The following is a 13,453-nucleotide window of genomic DNA, read 5'->3' as shown; positions in this document are numbered from 1 at the left end:
AGAGTTATCAAAAAAAAGCAAAGGGTGGCTACTTTGAAGAATCTAAAATATAAGACATGTTTTCAGTTATTTCACACTTTTTGATAAGTACATAATTCCATATGTGTTCATTCATAGTTTTGATGCCTTCAGTGAGAATCTACAATGTAAATAGTCATGAAAATAAAGAAACATTTAATGAGAAGGTGTGTCAAAACTTTTGGCCTGTACTGTATATGTCCCTATATGTTGAACAAGGTTGATCCAAATTGCGTGACTTTTGGAGAAACCTACATGTAGACATAGAAAACACCACGCTCACGCCACACAGCCAGTGTGCAGGAGGTCTAAGGCTTCTGGGTAGAAATAGATGTTGTGTCCTGGGACACAGGATGATGTGTCCGGTCAGGACTGTGACAAAAACAAAGTCTTATCTGTGTTACATGTACCTATGTAGTCTATTCTGGAGAGTGATTAATTGACTCCAGAGTAAACGGCAAACAAGACCAGATAACGATAAAACATGTTGGGATGTTCCCAGTTCCATGATTTTACATTTCTCTGCTTTAAGCCACAGGTTTGAATCTGTATATATATTTTTTTTGGACAAGTTTTTTTTTTGAGAACCCCTTTTTTCTTCCCTCTGGCAGCCCGTTCTGAGGACTGACCTACCTGAGCGTGACAGGAGCAGAGAAATCTAAAAAAAATAAATAAATAATAATAATCAAAAAACCCAACAACTCAGTTTGAATGCAATCCGACCAAAATTAGTCATTTCAACTGCCTCTCCTTTTCTTAAAGGCAGAAAAAAAAAAATCCAAATCTAATTTTGATATTTTCCCCCCACCCCTTCTCTGCCCTGTCTCACTCTTTAGGTGACTTTGTCTCAGACTGCTATGGCTACCACGAGTTTGCGACATAAATCCTCCCCCAGTTTTACACACACACACACACACACACACACACACACACACACACACACACACACAAAAACCTGTAGAGGAGTAAAAAAAAAAAAAAGACAAAAAATAAATGGACAAAATTCTCAGTAGTGTCCCGGCATCATCATGAACTCTCTTCACCACCAAGTCCGCAACCCTGGAGAATGAATAAAGTGACAACGTCTCGCCAATCCCACTTCTCGTGTCCTGACACCTCGGGGAGACGATCGGCCTCTGCAATGCATGTAGCCACGAGTCCCCTTCTGTGGATGTACCTGACCGGCTGGATGTCTGCAAACTTGCAGAGCGGGGCTGACTTTTGTGTTAATTACCTCCATGTGTCGGGACTTAGGAGGGTGGGACAGGGCTTTGTTTCTGTTTTTTAAATTGGATCATGATTAAAGGTGCACTATGAGTTTCTGCATGGTTTCATTTTTGTCTGAAATGGGAGTCCTCTCTCCTTGATCCGCTAGCTGCCTGGTCCCTGAACACACCGTGAAAAAGCCCGGTCTCGGGAGACAACACAGGGCTCGTAAACGTCAAACACACACTAGGGGGCACAGGCTGTGCACCGAAATACAACACACCACGTTCCAGCCAATCACAGACAAGATGGTCGGAGGAGGGTGTTGGGGTTAGTCACAGTTGGTCAGTTAGTCATGACACGTTATAATCAACAACTCACGCTACTCGATCAACTCTGCGCACTAACTCCCACCCCCTCCTCCAACCATCTTGTCTGTGATTGGCTGGAGTGGTGTGTTGTATTTCGGTGCACAGCCTGTGCCCCCTACTGTTTTGACGTTTACGAGCCCTGTGTTGTCTACTGAGACCAGGCTTTTTCACGGTGTGTTCAGGGGCCAGGCAGTTAGCGGATCAAGGAGAGATGACTACCATTTAGGGCTGTCGTCGACTAAAGAAATGCTTAGTCGACTAACACTTATACGATTTTGTCGACTAATCGATTAGTTGATTTAATTGACAGAGCTGTGCGCTTTGAGAGGTGGTTAAGACTAGAAAAGCACAATATAAATGTAGTTAATTAACCATCTGTAAAACTGAGTTTCTCCACAATTAATCCTACAAAAGCACCACTTTAAATCTTGTGTTTACCATAAATGTGCTCAGATGTTTCTTGGAAATTAGTAATTAAGAATGAATAAGCATAAAAAATGACTAATCAACTAAGAGGTGGAAGCCCTACTACCATTTGAGTTAAATGAAACCATGCAGGAACTCATAGTGCACCTTTTTGTAAGTGAAGGCATCTGGAAGCTGGACATTTTTTTTTTTTTTTTTTTTTTTTTATTGTGTCAAGACTGCAACTGCCTGGTTTCTGTCACAACATGAATTGTTTTTACTTGTTTATATTTCACTCTTAATAACTTTTCTGTCACTTTCAATCATGATTGATCTGTATGTTTTTTGAATGTCTGATTAGCTTCTTTTTTTTTTTTTTTTTTTTTTTTTTTTTTTTTATAAAATGGCCACGTTGTTAATGTAGAATCTGCTGTTTCTGTGTCATATCAGCAACACTGTAAAGGCAAGTTCGGACCGGAGATTTGAGACGAAATGGTTTTTAGAACTGCGCAGGGAAAAGTAACCAGCTGATGGCGTTGCTGCGACCCAGCTGGTCCAGCCTCCAGAGGCTTGATTTACAACGTAAGAGACCTCTCCTGATTCAACAGCCAATAGAGAGAAGTCAGTTTGTAAAGTCAGCTAGAAATTATAGAATTAAAATGATCCATATTACATTTTATTTCTATGTCACAAACTGTCAAAATGGCAGAGTTTTAGAAGGTTTAACCAGCGCGATATGTGGTCCGAAGAGCTAGAGAGTGACTGAAGGGAGGGAGCGGACTTAGAACAAAGCTGTGAATAGGGTTGGGTACCAAAAACCAGTTCCTACGCAACCGGTAGGAATCGGACCGGATTAAAACGCAAATTTTGGCTCCTCATTTCGGTTCCACTTCCCTCTGTCGCTCCGAAACGGACGTAAAAATCTCCCCCTTTCTCTGTAGTCTACTGTTGGCTAGCTACCGTAAAAGTAAACTTTTAAAATGGCATATTCTCCCCTCTAGGCTCACCGAAACGGACGTAAAAGCACATTAACCATTCACTGCACGTCATCGCTAGTAAACACTTTTTTTTTTTTTTTTTTTTCTAAAATGACCACAGTTGGGAATTAGAGAAATGCAACTCTTGTTTTCGCTGTTTAATCTCTACTAGAAATGCCACTGTAGGAAGTAACTCACTATAACTATCCTCGTTCATATTTTAAGACACTAGAAATTATATTGGGCTACAAAAAAAGTACAGAGAGTCGTTGCTGTTGAGATTATACACCGTCTCGTAGCCAATCTTTGGTCTGAACTGGGCTTTAGGTCACAGCTCCACTGAATGCATGACTGCCTTTTACTTGGGCAGCGTTTGGTAGATGCACGATCAGCTCCGTAACGGTGTTGGGCATCGATGAACTGAGTTTGCACACATGGACTGTTTGCTGAATTAAGAAATCTGATGAATGTTTGGGAGGGGAAGACTTCTTGCGCCAGTTGTTTTTATATGTTGGGTTGTTTTTTTTTAATAAATGTGACATCACCATTCACTTCTGTGTTGCTCCAGGGTCTGAATTAATTTCTTAACTACACCACAGTCATGTGTGTTAAGAATATATCAAGTTGCCCATTTTTAAGACCATGTGCCATGCTGTTATTTCCCAGATTACTACAACAATGGTGGCACAAATGGAGGAGCCGGGGTGTCTAGCAGCCCGTCAGGTGGCCCCCCAGCCAGCATGGCACCAGGATCGGCTCAGGGCTCCTACGGTTACTACCAGAACGATGCAGCAGCGTACTCTGCCACTTCGGCCGCCAAAACCATCAAAAAGAAACCCCCAATGCACAAGGGAGGGAAGGCCCCCTTTCCAGGGCCACCGGGGGTGAACAGTGGACCTGCAGGGGCGTTCCAGTCCAGCAGCCCCCCAGTGCAGGGCTCATATAACCAGTATGGCCAGGGCTATGGGCAGGGGAAGAAGAGTTTTAACCAGAACCCAGGGGGAACAGCCGGATACTCGTACAGCACTGCCTATCCAAGCCAGGTGACAGGAGGGGCTGGAGGGAGCCAAGAATACAGTTATGAAGGTGAGTCGGAGGGGTGATTCTATGGAAACTTAAGAGTAACTTTTTGGTCTGTGGATGCTGTACCAAGTTATGGTGCGTTCTTTTTGTCTCGTAATCGCGACTTGTAGCTCGAGTGTGACGTTGCATGCGTGTCGAATAACGAATAACCGCGGGGTTGTTTCGTTCTTTTGGTCCCACGATACTACGAGTCGAAAAGATGGATTTTTATAAAATTTTTAGTAACATTTAGGATTCTGTTCACCCAGTTATTGACATATTACACAAATATATTTCACAGTTTGATACATGAAAATTAGGTTTTGATTAACGTTAACGTTAGGCTACTGCACAAGCTCCAAAATAACTAATCAGGCGGTATTTAACTCCTAATAAGACTGTAGAGACATGTCTATAGGTAGCAGTATACAGCACTATGTTTAACTCCTAATAAGACTGTAGAGACATGTCTATAGGTAGCAGTATACAGCACTATGTTTAACTCCTAATAAGACTGTAGAGACATGTCTATAGGTAGCAGTATACAGCACTATGTTTACCACTTCTTCATTTGGTTACAACAAAAGTGCTTAAAATTGTAAAAAACCACAATGTTTACTACGTGTGATGCACGACGTAGCCATCTTTGCCAGTCCAACTTTGACTGCTGCCGCTGCTGCTAGCCTTGTCTGGACACATTTATGTTTCCCATTGATAAAATGAAATGATATGAAATGAGTGTTCCGCAACTTTATTTTGTCAATATTTTTGTGTTTGAATATTTCCTTCTGTATTGACAGGTGCAATATTTGACAATCGATAAATATTTTTTTAAATGACATTCATATATCTGCATTTATGTCAAAACCTCGAGACTTTCAAACATCAAAATGTCATTTATTAATATGTATTTGTGTCTAAATGACATGTAAACATCTTTTCCTATTCTATGTTGCCTGGAAACTCTTCCAACAATAACGGTGCATAAATAGGACATACATCGAAGCTCAAAATCCCATTGACACCTCTTTCCTCTGCAAATCTCACAATTTGAAACTGTTTTCAGCCCAACCAATGTTTCATACCCCATTAGGAGACCTTAAGGAACAGTGTGAAACACCCTATATAATCATTCTATCATCCCTTTTAACTTTGGTTCAGATCAAACTGAAAGGACCAAAGGAGGGAGGTGTAAAAGCCCCTTTATTAAACTTGTAATTCAAGTAAGGACAACGAACACTCGTTGACTTATTATTCTATCCATAAAAGGGTAACATTTTACTTGAAGGTATCTACATGAGTGTCATGACACATGAACTCTAACCCTAAAGGCTGTTTTATGCTTCTGTGTCAACTCCACGCTGTCGCTCCTACGGTGTTGTGACCCTTTGGGAGTTCTGTGTCGGGGTTGCATCGCGGTGCGTTTTCGCGGTACATTCAAACCGAGAGCCATCTAGTGGGCTCACAAAATAAATCAAATGCTCCAAGAAGCTTAATTTGGCCTGTGCTCTCTTTGCCTTTTTCAGCGTTTGCTTCCTATGTACTTTTGGGTTTATGAGTAGCACATGTGGGCACGAAATTGAGTCCGGACTTTGTTAAGAGTCAGAGCTGAGTTGCGGCAGAATTTTAGTGGTTCTGTTTTCAGTGGTCTGGTCAGTGCTTAGTCTCGTGTTTTTGCATTGTGGTGCATTTCACCGCCAGAACACTAGGGGGCGAAGAAGTCTGAGGTTATTTGCGAGGTGTCTGCCAGCCGTTTTTTGTGTTATGCTAGCAGTGATATCACAAACAATATTGAGTTGATATATCATACACCCTAGATAGGGCTGTGCAATGAATTGAATTTCAATTTTTGGCTCCCAACGATCAACAAAATAGTATAATCGAGAAAAGATTATTTTGCCATGTTCTGTTTTTCAATCCAATCCACTTTATTTCTATAGCACATTTTACAAGCACAAAGTTTCCAAAGTGCTGCACAGAAGACTCAGAACATACAAAACAATTAATATAAAATTATTTAAACAAAATAAAAACATCAGGTTTAAAAATATATAAAATATAGAACGAATAAAAAGAATAAACCCCACAGTGGACCACATAACTCACACAGAATTAAAAGCCAAAGAATAAAAGTGTATAGTGTGTAATGTGCTGGCGTATAAATTTGGATGAGGTCCGAAATATATGTTGGGGCCAGTCCATTCACAGCTTTAAAAACAAACAATAAAATCTTAAAATCAATCCTAAAACTAACAGGGAGCCAATGCAATGAGGCAAGAACTGGAGTTACATGCGTGTGCTTTTTCCTGTTAAAAGTCGGGCTAGCTGTAAGCGTGAGAGTGAGTTTTGATTCATACCCATATAAAGTGCATTACAATAGTCCAAACGAGAAGAAATAAAAGCATGTATAGCTTGTTCAAAACTGGGCATCGTTTGGATTTTAACGATTCTGATTCAGATTCTTCCTTCTGATTCCGGTTCTTATTGATTCTCAATTCCGATTCTTCGAGTGGTGGAGTTGAAACGGGTCACATGCTTATTTCACAAATAAGAGGAAAGTTTTATTTTGATTCGGTGGTGGGTTGCAGTTTGACGAGGCTTCATCAACGTAAAATAAAGCACCGCTAGAGCACCGCTTACTGAGCTCCATGGCTGCAACACAACAAGCGCCTGGTCGCTACGGAAACCCAAACTTGCGCATGTTAAATTGGGAAGTGATGGTCGGATTTGAATCCTCCAAACGATTCCAATACAGAAACGATTCCGATGGAATCGTAATTTTTGAAACTATTCCGATTAGGAATCTGTTCTCGATGCCCAGCCCTATTTATTATATATTTTGTTTTTGCAAGAACAAACTCTTATTTTGTCTTGCGTTCTGAATGACACGCGCCCCCCCCCCTCCCGAAGCCAGTCAGGGAGGCCAGTCGTGTGCATATCATCCGCTGGAATTAAAAAAAATCAGCGCGAGTAAAGATGGCAGCAGCGTTTGGTGAGCAAAAAAAAGGAAAAACAAACTCTGTTGTCTTGGAACAGCTAACGTTAGCTAACCCTGCGGGCCCAGTGTTTAGTAATTACAGTAGTAGTGGTCCTAGTGAGTGAACATGTGATGATATTTCGGCCCAATGTTTAGTAATGCCAGTAGTAGTGGTCATAGTGAGTGGACATGTGATGTGTGTGGAACTGTTCATTAGCTGTGTAACGTTATGTGTGATATCTGTAACAGTAGTAAAATGGATTATATATATATACATACATACATACATACATACATACATACTTTTACAGTGCACTGAGAGGAGCTGCCTCCAGCCCCTCCCCCTCGTGAAGTTGCGTGCCGTGTGCACGACACGTCAACACTGCACTAGCTCAGAGAGGCTATCGTTACGTTAGCTGCTGCTGGTCTTGCCGTGGGATTAACTGTACTAATGACACCGTTGAAACCCCGCGGCCACGCTGCTGTGAAAGCTCCCCGAACCGTCATTTATCAGTCTGGTTGTTACCCCTCTCAGTGGCAGCTCCTCCACCCATATCTTTATAACGGAGCTAACCGCTAACCGGAGCTAACCGCTAATCAGAGCTAGCTCGTTGCCAACCGAGCCTTCAGTTCTGCGTGCCTGTGTCCATTAACTGCATGTATGGACTCGAGCCCGAACAAAACCCTTCATTTTATTAAACTGGCTGTAAAAGATTTAAACTTCAACTCAGAGTTGTTTGAATGACATAGATCAGCTCAAGGTACGGTGTAGCGTTAGCGTGCTAAGTTGATGCTTTCTCTGCGGAGTGCAGGCTGATTTGCTCTCGCGAGTCATCAAATCGAGACCAAATCGCAGCCTTTGCGATTAGGAAATCGCAATGCAAATGCAATTAATCGTTGAGCCCTACCCTGGACTCTATCCATTATATCCACATGTTAACGAGTAATCGGGTTAACTAAACGTGATTTCAATATTGACCAAAATAATTGTGATTATTATTTTTTCCATAATCGAGCAGCCCCTACCCCTAGATGGAACTTTTATTAATCTGGAGGGAAATTGTTGTCGTAATATAATACCTTCTTACAGAACAGTTTGACTAACTATCCCACTCTTCTCCCGGTAGGTTTCAACAGCCAGTCCAACTACAACTCCCAGGGAGGTGGCACCGGAGGAGGGAGCCAGGGCTTTGGCACCAACCAATCTCAGTACCACAACCCAGTGGGCTACGGCGGGGGGGGGGACAGCAGCATGAACTACCAGTACAGATAAACTCTAATCGCTCCCCTCTGTGAACCAACCTGTCTCGAGTCTTCTCCAAAGAAAGTGATTGAAGGCTCACCCGGTACTGATGGCCAAATGGAGCTTCTGGAAGCACTTTTTTCATTATTCTGAGCCCTCTATATGTTTAACAAAAAGGTCTGCACACTGATCTCAGGACACGCCAGTTCGTATGCCATTATTGGTGTGTGCAAGACGCATACTCAGGTTGTTTTAGCGCATTTATCAACTGCCGTTTGGCCTCCATTGACTTCCATTACCTTGCGATTGCGTGTGAATTGACGCCATAGAGAGAAGTATGAAAGGCCGAAAATCCATTATGTATGTGTCTTGATAACGCGGTAAAATGGCATACGAATTGGCGTGTCATACATACACCACTTATTAAGATCATTCAGCTGTATACAGTGTAGACGTACACGCAGATAGCTCAAAATGCGTACAGATAAAACCCAAAACGGATAAAAATGTTTACGCAAAGTCATGATTTCACATTGAGGGTTGAAAGCACACTGAGCTGCCATTTCCTGGAGTGTTTGTCTTCAAACGGAGAGCCATCTAGTGGGCTCACAAAATAAATCAAATGCTCCAAGAAGCTCCATGTTGGCCATCGCTACTTAACCTGTGCTCTCTTTGCCTTTTTCAGCGTTTGCTTCCTATGTGCTTTTGGGTTTATGAGTAGCACATGTGGGCACGAAATTGAGTCCGGACATTAAGAGTCGGAGCTGAGTTGCGGCTGATTTTTAGTGGTTCTGTTTTCAGTGGTCTGGTCAGTGCTTAGTCTCGTGATTTTAGTTCATTTTTATTTTTTTAACTACGCTACCAGTCCTCATCACTCGATACGAAGGCGGATTCTACGAATGACTCACTCACGAGCTCTGACTTCGGTTTCCTTTCTTATCAAGAGTTGCGCGGCGACAGCCTGTTTTTCTTTTCTCATGTTGAAACTATTAAAAAACAAAAACAAACCAAGGTTGTTGTAATTTTTTTTTAATAAATCAATCAATAGATCCCCCAAAAACAGCTTGTTCTTTTCTGCATCGCTTGTAATTTCAGCTTCTTTTGTAACGTATTTGATGTGATGTAGTTATTTTAATAAATGTTTTTTGGAAATTACTGGATAACTAACTTTACATTCTGATGTTAAATCCACACTTCTGCTCGATGTAGCTTTTTCATTGGGTGAGATTTGTTCCTGTTAATGTGTAACAAAGTGTGTTTGTATTAATAAATGATTTTTATTTTGAATATAGGGCTTTATCAGTTTTGACTTTAAGTACCAAGAATGTGTTCAACTGATAGGATATTATAGAAAGTAGAAAAATCTGTTTCAAGTTCACTACGGTATTTATGCTACTCCATAAATACTGTAGTCAACTCCACTAATTAATTATATATATATATATATATATATATATATATATATATATATATATATATATATATATATATATATATATATATATATATATATATAAAGGCACCAAAATATATAAAAAAGGCATAAAAAAAAATGAAAATGAAGCGCAACTTCTTTCAGGATAACTTCTATTTTACGCAATCACCACTCTCTCTCCCTGAAAATATTTAGCTGTTAAGAGGCGTTTACTTTTCAGTAAACCAATCAGAATTGGCCACGAAATTCATGATCCAATCACAGCATGGATAAATGGATGGATAGACGGATGGATACTTTATTCATACCTGTGTGGAAATTTGAGTGTCCAGCAACACACACAAACATTCCCATACACAACACGGTTCCCCATAATTAATAAATAAATACAATGCAAATGCATACACAAGAGAGTTAAAAACCGAATAAGAGCAGCATAATTATATTTGGGAGTGGTGTTTAGGTGGTGTTAAAAAGCCTGATGGCTGTGGGGGACAAAGGATCTCGTGGACCTACAGAGCAGCGAGAGCAGTGGCTTATCCAGAGCATTTTTACTGGGGTGGCCAAGATGGGACACCAAGCTAGTGTGGGGTGGCCATGGCATAGCAAAGTTTAATGTGTATATGTACGCAGCCGACAGCGGTTCGATTCCCAGTCCTTTGCTGCATGTCACATCCCCTCTCTCTCTGTCTCGTGTTAAAAAAATAGTTTTTAAAAAGTCTTATTTTTTAATTCCATTTCCACCTATCCCAGTCTTCAAGTATCTCTGGTTATTTTAACATGTCTATTTTTAATCAGTAATTATGTCCAGGATAGGGTACACATTTTCTAAGAGCTATTTCCTTGTAGTGGATTAAAGTCTTTGTGTCTTCACAAGTTAGATTAGAGTAGCAACATCCAACTGCTCTTAACTCATCCTACAGAATACCATTCATCAGTCATCATCTGTGTCACCTGTATTGTTACCTGTGTTTGCTTTACTAATTGAGGCGCCATCTTGTGGTTACATAAAAACAGCAATCCAGGCAACAGAACAAACCAAAATGCTTAAAGATGTGACCTTATTAAAAAGTGTATCTGTAAGCAAAAGATAAACTAAGCTTGTAAGTGAAAAAACAAAAATATTTGTTGTTCTTTACATGCTTAGTTTATGTTATTATTGAGCTTAGATATAATTTGTTGGAGATACTGGAATTTGAATTTTTTGGTTTGTTCTTTGCCAGGTGTGTTTTTATTTAACCACAAGATGGCACTTAAATTAGTAAAGCAAACCGGTAACAATACAGGTAACACAGAGGATGGCCTGATGACTGAATAATGTCATTTTATAAGATTCCTTGTGATGTATGAAAATGTGCAAAAAGGGTTTTTCAACACACAGTATTCATGTCCAAGGCCCTGATGAAGTTATAAATTGAAACGTTGGCTTTGATTCAGCGTACATTAACAAGTTTATTTAAATCAAACAGTTAAGACTTAGAATCATACATGGTTAAGATGGTTCTTCATAAATTGACTTATGATAAATATATGTGACGGTCCTCTATGGATCAGTCTCAAAGTGATGTGTATGTGGAGCTGCATCAGGATGGGCATGTCGACGTCACGGACAGAGACATAAACAGCCCACAGCAGTTATCAGGAGTTCTGCTTTTTTTTTATTAAACTTATTCAAAAGTATAGTGAGACATGTTTTACAATACTGTCTATTTCACAGTAAAATAAATTAAATCCTCAGCTTCTAAGGCATTTCTGCTATATAAAAATACAGTATATGAAACAGTACATTGTCGTCAACACCGGAATATAGCTCTTATAGTATAAAATTTAGTAACATACATTGTCACATAACAAAAGTCAACATGAAATTCAATAACAATTACCTGCACATGGGGAAACCAAGCTGAATCAAGATGGGCATGTCGACATCACGGACAGAGACATAAACAGCCCTACACAAGGCACAGTAAGTCAGACGGAGGAATAGCTTTAGAAGCCATGCAAAATAAGCTACATTTAGTATTCAGCTCTGAGCCTAAAACCAATGACTCACTCGACGCCAAACAAACAGCATTCATCTCTAAATTACATCACAAGAAAAATACAGCAAAATAAAACATTGTGTTGTGGGCTTTAAAGAATTTGGCTAATATTGTCTCTGCAGCGTTTAACATGCGACTTACCACAGCAGTTATCAGGAGTTCTGCTGTGGATTACCCAGAATTCATTTACTTTTAGCGCCGTGGCGCAATGTGAAAGTGACGCCGGAAGACGGCGCTGTCCCCATTTAAGCAGCAATTTAACAGAACCTATATACAACCTGTTACATATTCATAAACAATTGTAACAAAAACCAAACAAATCTTAACTCCAAAGTACTCCAAAGTATACTATGAAGTAATGTTATGTAAACCTTCAAACTCTCATGAACAATAGAGGATTCTAATAATAGTAACAAAGTGCAATAGAGGTAGCTAGTTCTTGTTTTGCTCATTCTGCTGCTACAAAATGCTTTCACATAGGGCCATAAGACCACAAGACAAGACTTAAAGTCCAATGCAATGCCACCAGACCAAATATAACTTAAGGGTTAAGGTGCTTCTTCATAATGTAACTTGTGAAAATTGTACATAAACAGTTGTACCATAAACCAAGCAAACCTTAACTACAAAAAAACAAGACCATTAGACAAATTCTGGGTTCATCCATCTTACATCAGATGAATTTTCCTGTTTTGGTGATTGGTAGCAAAAAGTTTAATAAACTTGTCCATGTTAAGTGACTTTGCTCTTCTAGCCTCAATGCTGAGAACACCCAGGTTGCTCAGTCTGTCATCTGTCGTCGTTGTGCGCAAATGGGTCTTGATGAGTTTAAGAGCTGAGAAGCTGCGCTCACATTGCTTACCAGGAGGGCTATGGCTATCTTGCACAGACGAAAAAGCTCGTGAAAAACATCCTTATAAGGTTCAAGGAACACTGCAAGTTCAACAATACCGGACAAGTTCAGCATTCCACTTTGCTGTTTCCTTTGCGAAAGCCTCCTTGTCTGGTGGAGTTCATGACTGAGATCTTCAGAGTCACTTTCATAAATTTCTCCCAGGCGAAAGACTGCTTCCTCTTGAAGGAAACATCTGCTTTTGGGGTCCAAAGCTTGTATTCCTCTCATTATTTCACAATTGTCTTTGGAAAAGCGCCTGTCTAACTCTCCAAGTATGGTGTCCACAATGGGGTAGAAGATTGTCCTCCTAAAGGAATCCTTGTCACCATCGTTACATTTGTGCTGACCCAATGTAGAGGTTATGACAGACCCACCAAGTCTGGAATTAACGTTTTGAGACCTCTTTTTCTCTGCATTTTCAATGGCTATATTGCACTTTGTGGCAGTGTCTACAATACTTTTCCACAGATTGTCAACAAATGTTTCACTTCTGTACTCCTGAAATGAGTCTTTGAGTGCACTTACTAAATCCACTGCCATGGCAAGGTCAAGTGAAGGAGATTGGAGGGTGTCAGACAGCACCTTTGCATCCCCACGGAGCCTTCGAAAGGTCGCAATAAGACTGACAAAGCTTAGGTCTAGCTGAGTCGGCAAACCTCGAGCATCTACAGATCTTTCCCCACTATTTTCTGTAGCAATGTCATGCAGAACACGAAGTACAGCAGGTAATCGGTCCATTAGATTCCTGCAGGCCAAGTATCTACCTACCCATCTCGTGTCACTGAGCTTCTGCAACTCCCTCGGCTGACCTTCATGCATTTC

General features: G+C 40.4%; 1 protein-coding gene across 5 annotated transcripts in view; it reads left to right on the top strand.

The window, feature by feature from the left end:
- Nucleotides 1-9,293, top strand: part of ilf3b (interleukin enhancer binding factor 3b) — a 43,956-nt gene extending 34,663 nt beyond the window's left edge. For 4 of the 5 annotated variants that reach the window (XM_028598726.1, XM_028598723.1, XM_028598725.1 and 1 more), the window contains exons 17-18: nt 3,644-4,063; nt 8,144-9,293. In XM_028598726.1, coding sequence (XP_028454527.1) covers nt 3,644-4,063; nt 8,144-8,289 — 566 coding nt within the window. In that variant the 3' untranslated portion in view covers nt 8,290-9,293. Of the gene's footprint in view, nt 1-854; nt 1,412-3,643; nt 4,064-8,143 lie in introns of those variants that run through there. The other variant, XM_028598728.1, reaches the window with a different exon arrangement.
- Nucleotides 9,294-13,453: the final 4,160 nt, after the last annotated feature.

Source organism: Perca flavescens, chromosome 15 (genome assembly GCF_004354835.1).
Source record: "Perca flavescens isolate YP-PL-M2 chromosome 15, PFLA_1.0, whole genome shotgun sequence".
NCBI classification, from domain to species: Eukaryota; Metazoa; Chordata; class Actinopteri; order Perciformes; family Percidae; genus Perca; species Perca flavescens.
Note: the sequence above shows the minus strand (reverse complement) of the source record. Positions and strands in the feature narration are given on the sequence as shown.